The following is an 18,309-nucleotide window of genomic DNA, read 5'->3' as shown; positions in this document are numbered from 1 at the left end:
TTTAACGGTTAGCGTTAGGTAAGAGTGGCATTTTGCTAAACATGGCTCTTCTTGTTGCCCATCTGAAACCTGCCTGAGTGGGCATTGGTGAGTTGCCTTCATCTTGTCTGTCAGCATGTGAGTGAGTTTCCTGTGTTTCCCTGGGCTAGGACATATATGTGAACATGTGTCAGTGCTGGCCTTGATCATGGGATTGCAGGTGAAAAGCCACTTTGTCAGTGAGTTGTGATGTCCACTATGGGGGGTGTTATCTATGCTTTGCTCTCTCTGAGGTCTATGGATTGATTATGAGCGAGCGAGTATTAGTGAAACCTGAAGACTGGCTGGGTCATGTTGGCAAAGCAACTGTAAACTAATATGAGAAAAGGGAGCAAGTTTTTCAGTGAACTTTTACCAAGAGATGCATGAGTCATAAGCATAGATTGGATCATCAAAAAGTGAACTCACGTGTGTAGCCAGCACCCAGAAGAAGGAAAGATGTCAGGACCCCACAAGTCTTCCGCACGCCTTTCCTATTAGCTCCCTCCAGGGGAGCCGCTTGTCCGGCCTCTTATGAAAGATGGTTTTCTCCATTGCTGAACTCTAAATAACAACAACATTAATAATAGTAATAATAGTGTATGGGGTTCTTTGGCATCTGATTACCTGTGTAAGCGCAGGCACCTGTGAGGTTCAGCCTTGTTGCTGGGTACAGTTCAGAGCCCACAGGGGAAGGTTCCATTGTGAATGATCACACACAAAGCTCCTTAGTCTCAGCACATTGCCCTTGGAGCCCTCGGGTTCCCTTTGGTACGTGTGTACTGAGGAGGGGCGATAGCTGTAATTCTGAGTGTGCTCGGTTTATAGACACTGAACATCAGGCACGTCTCCCAGATCGTTTCCTCGCTGACCACTCTGACCAGCGGTGTGGGGGTGCCAGAGGAGTCCAGTTTTGTTGATAGTGTGGAAGTCTTGGGCAAAGTGTGTGTTTCAAAACTTCTGCTTCCCGTGTGTCAGAACCTCTAGGATGCCTGACAGCTGAGGCTTAAAGAATAAGGGATGGACCTGGAACTACAGCTGGCTGATGACTCTAGACAGTTTGTGCCATCGCTGTGTGTGCCGTGTGGGATGCCCTGTGAAGAAAATACTTTGTAAAAAACGTTCTCGTTAGTGGAAAGGCCACCGTGAGGCTGGCTGGCGCCCCCCACCTCTGCTCGTCTCCTTTTTGAGTCTTAGTACTTGGAGAGAGTTTCCAGGGCACGATGTCAGTTGTCCTTCACTGTTCTGGAGCTATAGCTTTGCGAATTCAGGGAAAGCATTACGTGTTTGCTCAGTTTCCCCCCGAACGACGAGGCTGTATCTTGTGAGCATCTTTGAATACTAGAGATTTCTGGCAGATTTCAGTTGAAGCAGTCAGGCGTGTCTAGTCTGTGCCTGTGGGTCACATGATTCACAGCTGTGAATGTGGCCCAACCCACTTAGAGTCAGAAGGTTGACAACCCTGGCTCCCAGTCACTCATTTTTCCTTCTTATCATTGTCTTTTTTACCAAGATAGAACTCAAGTTTCCATTTAAAAATTATCCTAAGCCAGGCATGGTGTCTCATGGCTGTGTCTGAGCAGTTGGGGTGGGGCTGCAGGGTTGCAGATTTGGGTAGCATAGTGAGAGCCCCCAGAAGAGACGACAGCACAGCTGAGCACCCCCCTTTACTGCTGTGTTTAGGGCAAGCCCAAGAAGAACGAGAGTCTTTGGAGTGTGGCGAGAGGTGTTATCAGAATGCTGCGGAAAAACTACGGGTATGTCCGAGTGGATTTTGCACAGCCGTTCTCCTTGAAGGTGAGAAGCTTTTAAAGCACTGGCCTGAAGCTTGTGTCACAGACACTTCCTTTTAACTGTTGAAGACCAAAGTACAGTTTATATGTTGTTATGAAGGTTTTTTTTCCCCCTTTCTTTTAATTTTTCCAGGAGTATTTAGAAAGCCAAAGTCAGAAACCTGTGTCTGCTCCCCTCTCTCTGGAGCAAGCATTGTTACCAGCGATCCTTCCTACAAGGTAGGGTGTGCAGCCCTGTGCTGACCGTCCCGACTCTCAACCCCTGTGACCGTCCCGACTCTCAGCCCTGTGCTGACCGTCCCGACTCAGCCCCTGTGCTGACCGTCCCGACTCTCAGCTCCTTCTTACTCCCTTCCTCACTGCAGTGACAGTCCTGATGGGAGAAAGGATGTGGGAAGGCACTCGCTCGCTCGCTCTCCCTCCCTCTCCATGTAGGCTTTGTCTAATTACAAGTCAAACCTCTTGGATTTTGTGAATCTTGTTGGATTATTTGATTTATGCTTTTGAATGTCTTAACTGAATTTATTTGGGGCTCACTTGGGTTATGCATATTCTAAGTGAGTGAGATTTGTAAAAGAGTGTTTGATAGTAATTGAATTTTCCAGAACTGAAAGTGCATTGTAATTTAGAGCCCTTCCTTTATAGTAGGTAAAATGTGGAGCTTGCAGATGTTCTAAAACATGGTCTCTTGCTTCCTGCATTCTTTCTTTCAGTGAGTTTGGAAGTGATGTATCAATAGACTATTTAGTCATTAATAAATAAAGTATTCTGTCTGAAAAAATATATTAGGCTCTATGTTGTAGAGGAAAACAATCCAGATAAATGATCTGTTTATAGTTTCAATTTAAAATATGTAGTAATCAGAGCTATTCATACATTTAGAAATTAGTCCTATATTTTGAGCACAGGGCTAAGTGTGGCATGTGTGTGTGTCACCCCAGCAGTTGAGAGGCAGGGTTGTGAGCACAGGGCTAGGTGTGGCACGTGTGTGTCACCCCAGCAGTAGGAAAGCTGCAGGCTTAAAGAGGACCTAGTCTATATAGTGAGTTTTAGCTAGCCTGGGCAACAGAATGAGATGCTAGCTCAAAAAAATAAAATAAAAATACAGTTGAAGTGTGGGGCTATAGGAGGCTGATTTTACAAATCTTTTCAGACCTAATGATGCTGCCGATGAAAATCAAGACATATCCGGTAATGAGTCCAGAAACTCGGGAGATGAAGCCTTCCGAAGAAGGCTGATTGCAAACCTGGCCGAGCACATCCTCTTCAGTAAGCTGAGCTCCACGCTTTGCTGTCCCCAGTTCACACTGTGGAGCAGTGTGGGCCTTGCGGGCTGTGCTCAGGGCAGTCCTCTTGAGTCCGTCCCCTCTTCCATGGGCTGTAGTGATCGGGACCCTGGAAGGAAAGTGACAGCGAGGGTCGGGTCTGAGAAGCACAGCAGGACACCCAAGGTGTCCAGTAAGAGAGTCCCCATGCCGGGACTCTCATGCTTCTTAACACATGCTTAGGACTGTGTGCCCGAGCTATTGTGTGGCATGCTGTCTGGGCTTACAGTTGGGCATCTCTCCTCTAACCCCATGCATATTTTTAATTCAGTAACTCCTGAGTGGCTCCCCATCCTAAAGCTGGGTTAGCTGTGGGGAATGCAGATGGAACCCCTAGTGCCTCTGCACCCTGACAACTTCTGCTGCTGTCCTGGAATAGCTGTGCACAAATTGTGTACCCAGGTTAACCCTGAGCAGAGGGTAAGCCAGCCACCATCAAGCTGTCCTTAAATTCCAAGTGCAGCATTGTGCATTGGAGTGGCTCTTGAAGACCTGAAGATAGCACTGTGGTGCCCTGGTGCTCAGCCCTCGTTGGCTTTCCTTGCCATTTCCTGAGCCACTTCTGGTCGGTCTCATCACTCCTACGGACAGTGTTGCAGAGGAGCCGTCCTTCAGCTTGTGTCTCCCATTCTCCCACTGTGGCTGCTGCTTTTCCTCCGTGTGTGTGTGTGTGTGTGTGTGTGTGTGTGTGTGTGTGTGTGTGTGCGCGCGCGCGTGCGCACCCGCCCAGAGAACTCTTCCTTAAGAATGTATGATAGTGTGTCCCACACCTCAGATACAGATGCCCAAACGGACTCTTCCTAACTGTCAAAGGTTTGGAAACAGAAATGAAGTAAATAGCACATTGACCTCCTGATAATCAGTGGTATTGCTGTCTGGTCTCTAAAAATATTTTGTGGCTTTGAACTATTTTTTACTTATTATGGTGTTTTTAAGTTTTTCATAAACATTTTTCCTAATGGCTGTAAAATGGTGCCGGGTTCTTTGCAAATACTGGAGTCAGCTTTAATTGTGAGTGAAGTATTTCTAAATTCACTGTCATTTCAAAAGACTCCGAAATGGCAACTCTGTTTCATATATCTCTATATGATGATAATTTTGTACACATTCAAAGTTCTGAGTTCCAAAGCATAGGTATTCTAAATGTATCTCCATGTCTCCCCCTCCCTGCTTCTCTGGGCCACACTGAAAAGAGGAAATGCAAGCATACTGAGCATCCTTGCTATGAGTGTCTCCCAGGCCGTTGGCCATTTCCTGCCACCCAGTGAGTGTCTCCATGTTTTAAAAATGGAGGCTCCTCAGTTTATGAATTCACTCCAAGTCATGAAATCAATTAGTGTAAAAGTTAGAATTTGAGCCCTGATTTTATGACTTAAGTCTGTTTCCTTGCTCTTGAACTTTCATTTTGCACATGGAGACATACAAGAAGAGGGACATAAGGCTAGCCCATAGCATGCCAACACACACAGCGGAGGGCCCCTTTGAGTTCCAGAGTGTGCCTACATTTTGAGTTTTGGTATTTCAGTAAAGACGTTCATTTAGTGACCTAATCTTATTGGTCTGAATTGAAAGACATGGTTAGCTCCACGTGCTCCTGTTGAAAGCTAAGGTACTTCCAAGCTCTCACCTAAGTTAGAGCAAGGCCCACTGATGCTCTGTTTCTTTTCAGCTGCCAGCAAGTCCTGCGCTATCATGTCCACCCACATCGTGGCCTGCCTGCTGCTCTACAGACACAGGCAGGTAGGTCGGATGCTTCTGGTGGCTCAGGAGGAAGCCCGGGTGTTTGCAGCCTGGTCTAGGCTGAGGCTGTGCGACGAACCGTGACAGAAGGAAAGCGCCCTGCCCAGAGTTCACCAGCCCCGTGAGGGAAGAAGTTCACATGAGATTGAGGCAGACTGTAAATGCATATAACAGAAGGGGGCCGCTCTAGTGTAGTTAACTTAAGTGGGTGTATTTCAGTGACACACAGTATGCATTCTGGTGGAGAGCAGTTTCCAGCAAGTTTGCTATGTATGTTAGAGTCCCCTCTGCCCTCCCACAGTAGGCTTGGTTAGCTCTGCCGCGGGAGAGACCGCGACTTGGATGTTCACTGTCAACCTCTTGACACCAGACTGGGGTCTGTATATAGACCCCAGATAAACACTCGGCAGGTGAATGAAACGGGTCCCGACTGAGACTCGGCACTATTTCACACTGTGTCTCCTTCCCTGTGTGACCCCTTGTGCTCGGGTTCTGTGATGTGACGGCTGCCCATGACATTCCTGGGAGCAGCTTCTTAGTGCCTTCCCTACCGCTTGCCTCGCTGGTCTGGGCCCGTTCCTGTGTGTGCCTGCAGGGCAGCCACAGCAGGGGGAGAATCTGGGGAGATCAGGCTTTGTGCTGTCACAGTCCACTTTTGTCTCTGTAGGGAATCCACCTCTCCACACTGGTGGAAGACTTCTTTGTGATGAAGGAGGAAGTCTTGGCTCGTGACTTTGACCTGGGATTCTCAGGGAATTCAGAAGATGTCGTCATGCATGCTATTCAGCTTCTGGGAAACTGTGTCACTATCACCCACACTAGCAGGAAGGATGAATTTTTTATTACCCCCAGCACAACTGTCCCATCAGTTTTCGAACTCAACTTCTACAGCAACGGGGTACTTCACGTCTTTATCATGGAAGCCATCATAGGTACGTTAGGGCCGGAAACGTTCTCAGAGGTTTGCCTGGAACACATGGGATGCCTGGTTGGTTTAGTTGCCGGCACCTTGTTTGAGGGAATGCACCACTGTGGTTTAGTCTCCAGTGAAAATATTGCCCACCAAGTTACCCTTCACAGCGCTGCAGTTGTTACTGTGGAGGTGAGTTAGAGTTGGGAGAACGGAGGACCAGAGCTTCTTAGAGAGTGGGATTCTGTGGGGTTTTGCTTACATTTCTCCAGCTGCTGCAGACTTATTTTCACTTGTTATTCGGCTTTAGTGGTAATGTCAGAGTCCCCGGCATGGCACTGGTGACTCTGCCATCCCTTGTGTTTCCGCAGCCTGCAGCCTTTATGCACTTCTGAACAAGAGGGGCTCGGGAGGGTCTGCTGGTGGCCCTAGCAGCCTGGTCAGCCAGGAGCAGCTGGTGCGGAAGGCGGCCAGCCTGTGCTACCTTCTTTCTAACGAAGGCACCATTTCTCTGGTGAGTGAAGGCTCCTCCATGCTTCCGATCCTCTCCTGATTCTGTGCGTGCAGGTGTGAAATACCTGTACTTTCTCTTCCGTGTCCTGTTGCTGCACCTCTCTGTTCCACTTGGGAGTTTTAGCGACCACTAACCTAGTTAGGCCTTGACTGTTTGGGTTTGTGTCTGGCTAAGTGCCCAGTGCCCTGGCTCTGAGGCATGAGGGATTGCTGGGAGTTGGCAGTCAGACCCCAGGCACTGCACAGTCACTGTGCAGAAGGTACTGTGTGGGTGTCAGTAGCTAGCACACCCACGTGTGACTGTTGGAACCCTGGTGATAAGTGGATGAGAGATCACCTTCTCAGCTTCTACACTCAGAGGCTCAGAAGTGAAGTGTGCGTGTTCATTTTATCACATCCCTACACTAGTGATGTTTAAATTGAGGCGTAGTGAGCAGATTTTGGATTCTCAAAACCAAGTAGAATCTATATTTGCCCTGTACTTTTTCTCCTGTATGACTGATTATTGGGACATTCACGAGCATGTACATTTTGAATGTGGTCTTCTTGAACATGCCTTTTGTGTGTGGTTGACACTTGGGTGGCAGGATCAGGAAGGGTGTGTGCAGATAGGGCTCCTAATGTGGGCCTCACAGTTTTTAAGGGAATTTTTTGTTATTGGGGTGTTGTGTTCCTTTTGATGACTTGTGTAAACCATCTTCATTGTGAGATAGCTCCTGCGTGGAGAGCATTGTAGAACAAGAGACAGAAGTCCCCTGAAGGTCTGGGAAGCTGGTCCTTCCAGGGCTTTCCCCACTCAGGGCATTGGGCTCCAGAGCTCTGACTGTGCTTGGGACCACTTACATGCACTGCCCTTGGGAAGGGCTCCGTTCTCTGGCCTTGTCGTGGCCATTTATCAAGACAGTGGACATCAGAGACCCGAGGCCTTTCTGGGGTGGGTGAGGCGGTGGGTTGGAAGGACTAACAGCTGCTCTGCAGCCTCTGAGAGACGTGTGAGGTCACTCACCTGGAGATGACTTTTCTTTTCAGCCCTGCCAGACTTTTCACCAAGTCTGTCACGAGACGGTAGGAAAGTTCATCCAGTACGGCATTCTTACCGTGGCAGAGGTGAGGGGCACCGCCTTTGTTTTCTTTATTTCCCTTCTTCTTCTTCACTTTCTTTCCTGCCAATGATTTATTTAAACCAGTGTTTCCACCAGTTATCTCAGCCAACAAAATGCATTTGCTCTGCTCCGATGTCCAGATGGTAGAAGAGGACAGTAAAAATGGGCACCAGAGTCTTGGGGTTGTTTAATATTGGATTTCTTTTGTAAGTGGTATTTTCTAGATTAAAACATACTGTGATTTGATCTCTGGCATCCAGAAGTTGATTCTGGAATGAGACATGAAGCCTATCAGGATACTTGTAGCTTACACGTAATCATTTTTATCTTTTGAGATTGCAGATCTGGTCTGCTAGATGTAGCGTAGTTCACGGGGAGAGGGAAAGCAGTTTCGGAAGATGTGAAAGTTCCATCTTGTAGCTCTCCCTCAAGCTCCTTCTGCTCCCCTGCTGCCTCCCAGTGGTTTTGACTTTGGAAAAGGCTGAAAATTAGCATGAGGGGTGTGAGGCAGAGAAGGATCAGGCAGGCTCTGAGAAGAGGATTGTTTTGTCAGGGTTGGTTGGTGGTTGGTTGTGTGCCTAGGCAGAGTAATTACTCTTAGTCATCTTCTTGGTATAGCAAGATGACCAGGAAGATGTCAGTCCTGGTCTTACAGAACAGCAGTGGGACAAGAAGCTTCCAGAACCCCTGAATTGGAGAAGTGATGAAGAAGATGAAGACAGTGATTTTGGTGAGGAGCAGCGAGATTGCTATCTGAAGGTACTTTGGTGAAGGATTCTGGGTCTACAGCAGTGAAGCGTTAAGTTGGCGTTGCAGCCCGGCAGTGGGGACTGTGACTTACTCATATCCAAAGAACTTCTGAGCCAGCTCTAGCCAGCTCGGGGACCGTTCGCCCTGTAAAGTCATTTAGAGTTAATGCCTTATATTGTCCAGTTTGGGGCCTGGTAAGTGGACAGGGGAGAGGATTTATTTGAAAAGGTAGGAGGAAGAAAGGAAGCGACTTCAGCACCTCCGAGAACTGTTCAGGTGGCACCCGAGACCTGCTTGTACCCGCTTTCCACAGGGCAGGCGTCGTGTTTCCACATGACACTTAGGCGCTGCCTCTCTTTCCACTTGGGTTTTATAGTTTCCCATTGCACAGTGCTCTTGCTTCGTGTACTTGAATATATAGTAGCTGCTCCCTGCTTTTTGCATGCATGAGTGGCCGTCATGCTTGGATTGCAAACCTGGAGGGCTCAGCCCCTAGTCCAGGTGTTTTTAGTGCTGAGAATTGGTTATAATCTTGTCAGCCAATTGGGATGATTCCTTCTGGATGACTGTTGAGCGGACACACCCCTCAAGTCTATGGAGGCGAATGATTGCCCTGAAGAGTACTCTGATCTCAGCTGCTCTTTCCTAATCACATGCTGGAGCAGCAGACACCTTTCATGCAGTGCTGGTGGGAGGGACCATCTGAAGTACTGGGCCCTCCCAGATTCCCCAGCAGCCAGCTCCGCTGTCCCATCCTTTCTTGTGACCTCGCCTCCTCTCACACTCAGGTGAGCCAATCCAAGGAACACCAGCAGTTCATCACCTTTCTTCAGAGGCTCCTGGGGCCCTTGCTAGAGGCCTACAGCTCTGCTGCCATCTTTGTCCACAACTTCAGTGGTCCAGTTCCCGAGTCTGAGTACCTGCAGAAGCTGCACAGATATCTTATCACCAGGACAGAGAGGAATGTGGCAGTGTATGGTATGTGGAATCATTGTTTTGGCTTCTTTTAAAACTGTTTCCCTATGATCTGTTGATTTTGGGAAATTGGGAAAAAATGCGGAATTATGCTGACTTTTCATTCCCGAGATCTGCCATGGTATGTCATATAAATTAAATGGTGCAGTTCTGTATTCTGTGTCTGCCTTTTTGCAGTTAACATGATGAGTGAGATTCGTACATGCTGCGTGTGGTTCTGTCTGCTGTGTAGTTGTTCACTGTGCAGGTGCCACCTCTCTTTGCCTTGCTGCTGATGGCATCGAGCTGTTGGCAGTGAAGAGCCCCTTTGCCATATGCTGCCTTGTACCTGTCTGAATCCAGGTGGTGGGCACCACAGCTTAGCGCGTGCCCTCGGCACGTCTGTAGGACAGTCAGCTTTCAGAGCCAGAAGAGATGGAGAGATAGTTATTCCCTTCATGCCACTTTAGGGATGCCTGTCCCAGGCCCTTGGCTAATCAGTGGCAAACATGGGTTAGAAATCTTGTTTCCTGATCCCTAGACATGAGCTTCGTGTGTGGTCATGGGCCTAAGAATCATCTCTGCATCACTGTCCAGTTTTAAAAAATTTTTTACACACCATCTTGTTGGATTCTCACAAACCCCTGGAAGACGGATGCTTTGTGTGTCTTCCTTCTCTCTTCTCTGCCTCTTTTTAAATCTGTTTTCATTAGCAGATGATAGAATAGGTTTAAAGAGATAGTAGGTCATTTGAAGGAGGCCGTGGTAGTTGCCAGGAGCAGTAGGGAGCTTGCTCCAGTCTGGACTCCTGCTTCCACACTCTGTAGCCTCCGATGTAGAGACTTGGGTGTGCAGAGCCTGAACACTGACAGGCCTTGTTGTTTCTCTGCAGCTGAGAGTGCCACATACTGTCTTGTGAAGAACGCTGTGAAAATGTTTAAGGATATCGGGGTATGTGTCCACGACCGTGCTGGCCTTTGTTTCATGTGGCTTGATCTGTTGCTCTCCCTTTGTGGGATCTGGAAGAAGCATTTTCTGCAGGGCTAATTGGGAATGTATTTCCTAGGGTGAGGGTTGGGGCAGGACATGTTGAAGGCTTGTTTGGATGTCTCAGGATTCTTTGGGTTTCACATTCATTCCCAAACTATAAGTAACGGCCATTGGGCACATTCAGAGTTAACTATTCCATAGTCTGTTATTTTCTTGCATGTTTACTAACATTGCTAGAATTAGCCTCAGGTTTCTTTACCTTCATGTATGATGAGCTCCACAGAGCTGCATGTGACTTTTTATAAGGGTCTGTTTCTGACTTTATTCTAATATAATCTGTGAAACCCAAGGCACTGGCTGAACTCCCTGAAATCCCTGTCTCACGTCTCCACGCTTGCATCAGACCCACACATCTATAGTGCTGGCATTGGACGTGCAAATCTCCATACCACATTTATGTGGAGCGGCCTACAGTGTTCTGTCCTAACTGATAGAATAGAGGGAGTCTTTCTGGGCCGTGGACATATGTCTGGGGCTGCTAACAAGCGTGCTGCCTCTACCCTGCTTGGTTTTTGACTTGTATTTTCTCTTACCTCTCTCTTTAGGTTTTCAAAGAGACCAAGCAGAAGAGAGTCTCTGTTTTAGAACTGAGCAGTACTTTCCTACCTCAGTGCAACCGGCAGAAACTCCTGGAGTATATTCTGAGTTTTGTGGTGCTGTAGGGATCTCTCAGCACCTACGGCGAGGGAGGGGCTAAGGATGAGTCCCTCGAAGGCTCCAGTCTGACCCAGTGTGGCAGGTGTCCTGGTGTGGCCCAGCCTGCCTTACTCCGAGGAGACCTCCAGGAAGATGCGTGCCTTCTGCCCACCCCCGGGGACCTGCGCTCCACCCAGCACAGTCGCAGTGGCCTGCGCAGAGCACTTGGGGCCATGCCATCTGTGATCCCTGATCGCTAGGTTACTAGGTGACATCTCAGTAAGTTATTTTGGAGTTTATTAAAGATTCACATTTTAAGTTTGACTTCTAAGGACTAGTTACTGTGATGGACATAGAGGTGTATGTAGAACTGACTCCTGTATAGTATGTAATAATGTTTCTCCATCTCCATCTTAGCGCTGTCTGTGTGAGAACCCTTTCCTCTCAAGTGCTTTACTAAGGAATGACTCTGCCCTGGGCTGGCAGTCTCAAAACATGTTTGAATAGCTGCCTGAAAGCAGACGATACTGTGTAGGGCAGGAAGTGAGATACCGTGACAACAGATCCAGTGTCGGGAGGTGAATCTGGTTGGAAAGGGTGAATGAAGCTGCACTTGGCCAGGAAGGAGGCACTGGAGGCTTTGCTCACAGGACAGAGGGCCATGGAGTTGTGATGTCCGGGCAGTATTCAGAATCGCCCACTGTTTGATAGCTGCACCCTCCCCGCCCTTGAATGGTGGGCACTTCTGCCTCGTAGGGGCCTCCAGCCCGTCAGCTTCTGTGCTGGTTGGTAGCTTGGCTGGGGATTGCTGGCCTGTGGCACCCTGGCTGCCGCCTGCTGACCTGGGGTTTCCAGATGCTGCCCACACACTGGGTGCTGCACCCCAGTCTAGATGACTAGTGCTCAAATGGTGCATTGTGCAGCCTGTGTGGCATGCACAGTGGCCCTACAGAGTGGCAGATGGTTGGAGGCCTATGTGGATTTTAAACTCTGAGAAGAATCCTTGGTGTTTTAGACATTTGTATGGGCTACATACCCAAACTCCATTGCCACTTACAGGCAAATAATTATGAAAATTTTCTCTTTACAATGGGTAGGTGCCTTTTTGTGAGCAAGGAGCATAATTGTTAGTTATTTGTGGTAATTATGGCAGTTTCTTAATGATCATGTGACAATACAATTTCTAACAATCTCCTGTCCATATCTTATTGATTTTATGGAATTAGGAATTTTTCTGATGAGTGTTCCATAGATGATTTGGATTTATAAAAGTATTAGGGGTGAGGTTTGTACTTTCCTGAACTTGAATTTTAAACACTAATAGTATCCTGTGAGAGATGTGTGTGTTCGGGGAGGGTGGGCTCCTGCCTGGCATCACACAGTGCATGAAATGGCTGGTTTGGAGCTCATAGCAATAACGCCGTGCTGGGGTCTGCACCCCTGCCCAGTTGTGCATGTCAAGTCTCCCTTCCCTTTGCGTCAGTTCACTGTCAATTGTAGCGACGTGAGTGTGGAGTGAGATGTTCACCTTTAGCCTTCTATATTGTTACACTGGCTGTGCTTGGGAGTACCCGGGGTCGGGCTCACTCCCTTGGGGAGACCCTTCTGGGGACTCGAGCATTTTGTTGGTCTTTCTTCTTTCTTTACCCTCTAAATGGAAACGGAAGGTGGCTCCCTCGGTCAGGTGGCTGCAGAGCTGTGGACCTGACCTCCCAGTGGGTGCTGTCGCCCTGCCTGCCTGCCTGGCACCTGCAGAAAACTGCTGCTTCTGCAGCCTGCTTCACGCAGAAAAACGTGCACGTCCCTTGCTGTGCTTCCCTTCTGGTCAGTTTCATTTTAGAGACTGCAGCTCACTTGCTGTCACGGACACCTAACTCACTGTGAGGAGCGGTATGCATGCTTTTTGGAATTAACTGGTGCTTTGAAACCTTTTTTAAAGAGGACAAATCTCAACCAAAGTTATGCTCACCCCGACAAGCTGACCCTTGAGTTAGTTAATTTAGCACAACTCATTCTTCAGTGCCTCATTAGGAAAAGGAAAGAAAACCAGAAGGTTGGTTCCACACTAAGGCTGGCAGGGCGCCCTGTTCACTAATAGAGACATCCCCTTGTTTTCCAGCAGTGGTGGCTTCCTCAGAAGATTAAACAAACTAGGTGCTTGTATATAATTTATTACAGTTTACTCTACTGCATTTCTGTCAAACTGAAATGCATGCCCTTCAGGGGAAGACTGTGAGTCAATTTAAAATAAATAACTAAAAACCTAATACTGAGCAATATGAAGCTGCACTCTTTTTAAGTGAGGCTAACCCAAGTAATTCAGAGAGGGGAGGGATGTTTGCTTTTCTAATCCTAAGGACAGTGAAGGCAGACAAGTGTTAAGGTGAGTGCAACCAGGAATGCGCTGCACCCTTCTTGGCTCTATTAAACCTTGGAAGTCATGAGGGTGAGTACAGAAAATATATCTGGGATGGCAGTGAGTGGAAGCGTCCTCGTTTCCCATAGTGTTTGTATCATGTGAGCTCTGACATGTGTGTCTGGGTTCTGGGGAGACGTGGGAAATCTACAGTTCACTTTAGCGCTGAAAGGCAGTACACAAGCCTGCGGAACCTAGAATTTCCCAAACTGTTTTGACCTCAGGACCTTTCTCCCCTCCGGGACACCTCGCTGCATGCCATGGAAAACATTTTGGGAAACTACATTAATTAATTAGTTCTTTAAGCAGACCAAATGGTCACAAACAGTGGTATTGAGGCAGAATTTGCATGCTTTTGTATCGTCCATGATGCATTGAGTGGACGTTATTTTTCCTAGTTGGAAAGAGTAAGCACAGAACATTGACTGGAAATCAGCTACCCACGGCCCTGGCCTTTTAAAACTGAAAGTAGCAGAATTAATACAAAGATTAATTGGGGTAAACAATAAAGGTTTTAATTCAGATCTAGAAGAAAATGCTGCACAACTGAATGCAGATTTTTATCCATAGATAATTCTAGTGTTTTGAAATGATAGACCCTATCTTTAAGGTTTATAAGACTTACTATGGGATGTAAATTTGTTTTTTAAAAACACTTTTTAGGAGCCTGAGAGTTGCCGTCTGGCATTTAGTTTAGTACAACCAATGACTGCTTCTAGAGACTCTTGACCTTACCTCCCAACAGCTGAAGGGCTAACCGTCTCTATGCCGGATGTTTGTTACAGTATTTGCCCATTGTACAAAGTGACCTAGATTGTTGTAAAAAACTACTACTGTAGAATAGCACTGTATGATTTTGTGAGGGACCCCGCTGTGGAAATGCTCACTGATTTTTATGCCTGATGATGGTGTATCCTGAGAAGCATGGAAATGGAGTTCTGTTTTAATAAACCAGAAAAAAAAAAACCCAGTCTGTTGTGGAATATTGTTTTAACTGTGTAAAGGTGTCTTACATTTGTTTCTGCTGCTTTTGTTAACAATGTAAAGACGTGTTACATTTGTTTGATGAAATGAAATGAACCTGGGGTCAGGAGGCCGAGTCAGCAACTAGCTGACAGGAAGTGGTAGGGAGGAACTAAGTTTCACGAGGGTTCTTAAGTAGGGGCTGAGCAGAAGGACGACCCCCTTGTTTGGGAGGTGTGAGCAAGGAGAGAAGGTCAGCTATTTACTGTTCAGCCTGTCTGAGCTAGCAGGATTTCACCTCAACCTTTGAGTCCTGAGTTCTATACTTGTATAGAGATTGAGGTAAAGTTTCCTTTAGCGGCTGTGAGAGCCGGTGCTTGAGGGAACAGGATTTCCACCTGGCCGCCGCCGCCAGCTGTGGAGTGTATTTGCTGGTTAGGGCAGCAGCCTGTGTCTGTGTCTGAGGAATTGTCTTGAATGATGATTGATGGGGGAGAAGCCCCGCCCAGTATGGTTGGTACCTGTGTAGGTGATTCTGGGCTGTATAAGAAAGCTATCAGCTCATAGATGAGGTGGATGTTGGGGTGGGCCACGGACCTGGGCTTCAGCTGGACTGGTCAGCCTGCCAGCTTTCCCCCATTGTCTCTCCAACCCCCTGCCTCACATGCTCTGCCAGTCCCTCCAGTGAGCCTGTTCTGCTCTCAGGCCCTCCGGTCCAGCTCCGTTCATTCACACTCATGCTCGCTCACACTCACACCATCAGGACTAGCCCCGCTGTATTGCCCAGGTGAGGTGCAGGGTCTGCCAATTGCTGTAGGGGGCATATGAGGTGTGTGTGTGTGTGTGTGTTGGGGTCAGATTTCCTGTTCTTACACCCTCAGGGCTGGCTCACCTGTGCCCCTGACAACAGGGTTCGTGTGTGTGTGTGTGTGTGTGTGTGTGTGTGTGTGTGTGTGTGTGTGTGTGTGTGTTGGGGTCAGATTTCCTGTTCTTACACCCTCAGGGCTGGCTCACCTGTGCCCCTGACAACAGGGTTCGCTCTAGTGTGGTGCCCTGGTGGGTTGCAGGGTCTGCTCTCCTGTGTGCTGCAGCTGGTGAGGGTCAGGGCTAGTTCCCCAACTCTTGTGATCCTGGGGCCTGCTCTCTCACCTGCCACAGGTAGCAAGGGGTGGGAGGAGGGCATCTTCCCCTCACCCATACATGGCAGATGAAGGAGGGCAGGTGGGAAGGGGAAGGCCCTCTTTTTTTTTTTTTAATTAAAAAAAATTCCTTTCCTTTTACATACCAACCCCTGTCCCCCCCTTCTCCCGCTCCCTCCCCTCACCTACCCCCATCCCTTCCTCATAGAGAGTAAGGCCTCCTTTGGGTAGTCAGCACAGGCTGTTACACCATGTTGGGGCCAGACCTAGCCCCTCCCTCCTGCATCAAGGCTGAGTAAGGCATCGCACCTTAGGGAATGGGCTCTAAAAAGCCAGTTCGTGTACCCAGGGTAAGTCCTGGTCCCATTGTCAGGGGACCCACAAACACATCCAGCCACACAACTTTCACCCACATTCAGAGGGCCTGGTGCGGTCCCATGCAAGATCTCCAGCTGTCAGTCCAGAGTCCATGAGCGCCCATTAGCTTTGGTCAGCTCTCTCTGTGGTTTTTCCCATCATGATCCTGACCCCCTTGCTCTGATAACCTCTCCTTCCTCTCTTCAACTGAACTCCAAAAGCTCAGCCCAATGCTTTGCTGTGGGTCTCTGCATCTGCTTCCATCAGCCACTGGATGTAGGTTCTATGATGACAGGGTAGTCACCAATCTGAATGCAGGGGAAGGCTAGTTCAAGCATCCTCTCTCTAGCAGGCCACAAGAACATATTATAGAGATTCAGCTGTATATTTAAGCTATACCTAGAAAATTCAAGGCATTTTTTTCTAGAGGAAGCCAATTATCAAGAAATATTTGGTGTTAATCAATTTTTAATATTTCAGTTGTCTTCTGCTATGAATTTTTTTTTTTTTTTTTTTTTTTGGTTTTTCGAGACAGGGTTTCTCTGTGTAACTTTGCGCCTTTCCTGGAGCTCACTTGGTAGCCCAGGCTGGCCTTGAACTCACAGAGATCCGCCTGACTCTGCCTCCCGAGTGCTGGGATTAAAGGCGTGCACCACCAACGCCTGGCCTGCTATGAAATTCTTGTACACCCATATACTACCAGGCCATGGCAAAGACACTGATCCACTAGGTAACTAACACCCCCCCCCCCAGCCTAGGAGACAGGCAGGTTATGGATGCACAGCTTTGTTCTTGTGCTAATGAAGCTCAGACCATCCCTTGCCTTCAGGCCTAGTGGCATTGCAGAGCGATTGACTGAGGACGATAGGGCTTCCTGCATAACCAGGTGCAGTAAGGACTGGAGTGGGATTCCAGAGGTAGGCAGGGAGTCGCATGGTGAGGAGAGGAAGAACAAGGCCGTTTTCTGTAGATGGTAGACAGAGCCACTTGGCCAGAGAGAAGAGAGAGAGGCAGAGATTCTGTAGATGGCTAAGGCAGATCTCTTGTAGAGTTTTCTCAGAGCCAGGAGTAAGAGCTAGGAAGGAAAGATGGAGGATGAAGGTACAGGGGACAAAGATGAGATCAAAAGCGTAAGGGCTTAGTTATTACTAGGGCTTTGAGGGGACTGAAAAGGTAGATACAGAGAGGAACTGAGAGTCAGGATGGAATTGAAGCTCTATAGATAGAATTTTGTCTTAGAGAAATAAAGTAACGGATGAAAGAACATGGTGTACACTTCAGATTCTTTTCCTTCAGATAACCCCACTCCAGACGTAGCCTCTGCCCCAGGACTTTGGGAAGAATCTTCTCAGGGTAGGCCCTTGGGAAAATTCTGTCACCTCTCCATCATTGCTAGGTCTTAGCTGGGGACAGTCTTGTGAGTTCCTGGGGTTTTCCCTAGATGCAGATTTCTTCCCATCCCTTACTGGTACACTCTGTCAAGATATCTCTTCCATTGCTCTCCCTCCCTGTCTCCCCCATATCAGCCTTTTCAAGCCCTCATGTTCCCACTTCCTATTCCCTCTCCTCTAATCCCCCCTCCCAGTTTACCCAGGAGATCTTAACCCTTTCCCCTTCCTGGAGCGATCCATGTGTGTCCCTCTTAGGGTCCTCCTCTTTACCTGGCTATCCTTTGCTTTGCGTAATACTCCATGGTGTAAATGGACCACATTTTCTTTATCCATTCTTCGGCTGAACATCCGTCTCATCGATGAACTGTTAGAGCACGAGAAGGCAACAAACCTACAGATCCCAAACTGCAGGATCTCCACAGCACAGGACAACGGAGCGGGGAAAGCCCCGTGAGAACCCAGTGTTGATGGTGTGACCGAGGATGGAGGCCTCAGCCAGACCAACGACTGTTGGCAATGAGCACAAATGAAGATGAAATGAAGAACTAAAGGGTGAACTGTGTGTGGGACTCACTGGGCCACACCACAGCTTCTACAGCAAGAGTCCCTTCCTTCCTTCCTTCCTTCCTTCCTTCCTTCCTTCCTTCCTTCCTTCCTTCCTTCCTTCCTTCCTTCCTTCCTTCCTTCCTTCCTTCCTTCCTTATTCTGTTTTGATTTGCTTTCTTTGTTTGGTTTGGTTTTTCTTTTAAATTTTGTTTTGCGTTGTGGGGAGGGTGCGAGAGTGGGGGGGTGGATGCAGGGGTGAGGTGGGGAGATGGACTCAATCGGGATGCATGATGTGAAAACCACAAAGAATCAATAAAAGTTAATAAAATATAAAAAAAAATTAAAAAAAAAAGAAAGCTAGCAAAAAAGGCAGTGAGAGCTGGTGAGCAGCCTTCATCTATGGTCTCCACCTTCAGTTCCTGCCCGGACTTCCCTCAGCGATGGACGGTGACCCGGAAGTGTAAGCCGAAATCAATCCTTTCTTCCCCAGGTTGCTCTTGGTCAGAGCGTTCTGTCATAACAGCAGAATGAAACTAGGATGGGGTGCTTGCTGTGCCCTCATGGGGTCTGAGTTGGGATCTCAGCGCTGATGGAAAAAGCCAGGCCTGGCTGCGAATGCTCGTGACCAGTGCTGTCGAGGGTGGAGACAGGAAGATGGCTGGGGCTTGCTGCCTTCCAGCCTAGCTCCAGGGTCAGTGAAGACCC

At 48.1% G+C, this 18,309-nt stretch overlaps 1 protein-coding gene across 3 annotated transcripts in view; it reads left to right on the top strand.

The window, feature by feature from the left end:
- Gpam (glycerol-3-phosphate acyltransferase, mitochondrial) overlaps window positions 1-13,162 on the top strand; it is a 59,195-nt gene extending 46,033 nt beyond the window's left edge. For all 3 annotated transcript variants that reach the window (XM_076563309.1, XM_076563308.1, XM_076563310.1), the window contains 11 exons: window positions 1,702-1,815; window positions 1,945-2,030; window positions 2,965-3,080; window positions 4,806-4,876; window positions 5,544-5,808; window positions 6,158-6,300; window positions 7,329-7,406; window positions 8,021-8,161; window positions 8,941-9,130; window positions 9,999-10,057; window positions 10,702-13,162. In XM_076563309.1, the coding sequence (XP_076419424.1) occupies window positions 1,702-1,815; window positions 1,945-2,030; window positions 2,965-3,080; window positions 4,806-4,876; window positions 5,544-5,808; window positions 6,158-6,300; window positions 7,329-7,406; window positions 8,021-8,161; window positions 8,941-9,130; window positions 9,999-10,057; window positions 10,702-10,818 (1,380 nt within the window). In that variant the 3' untranslated portion in view covers window positions 10,819-13,162. The remainder of the gene's footprint in view (window positions 1-1,701; window positions 1,816-1,944; window positions 2,031-2,964; window positions 3,081-4,805; window positions 4,877-5,543; window positions 5,809-6,157; window positions 6,301-7,328; window positions 7,407-8,020; window positions 8,162-8,940; window positions 9,131-9,998; window positions 10,058-10,701) is intronic.
- Window positions 13,163-18,309: the final 5,147 nt, after the last annotated feature.

The sequence above is a fragment of the Peromyscus maniculatus genome, chromosome 1 (assembly GCF_049852395.1).
Source record: "Peromyscus maniculatus bairdii isolate BWxNUB_F1_BW_parent chromosome 1, HU_Pman_BW_mat_3.1, whole genome shotgun sequence".
NCBI classification, from domain to species: Eukaryota; Metazoa; Chordata; class Mammalia; order Rodentia; family Cricetidae; genus Peromyscus; species Peromyscus maniculatus.
The sequence above is the reverse complement of the archived record's forward strand: the minus strand, read 5'-3'. Positions and strand labels throughout refer to the sequence as shown.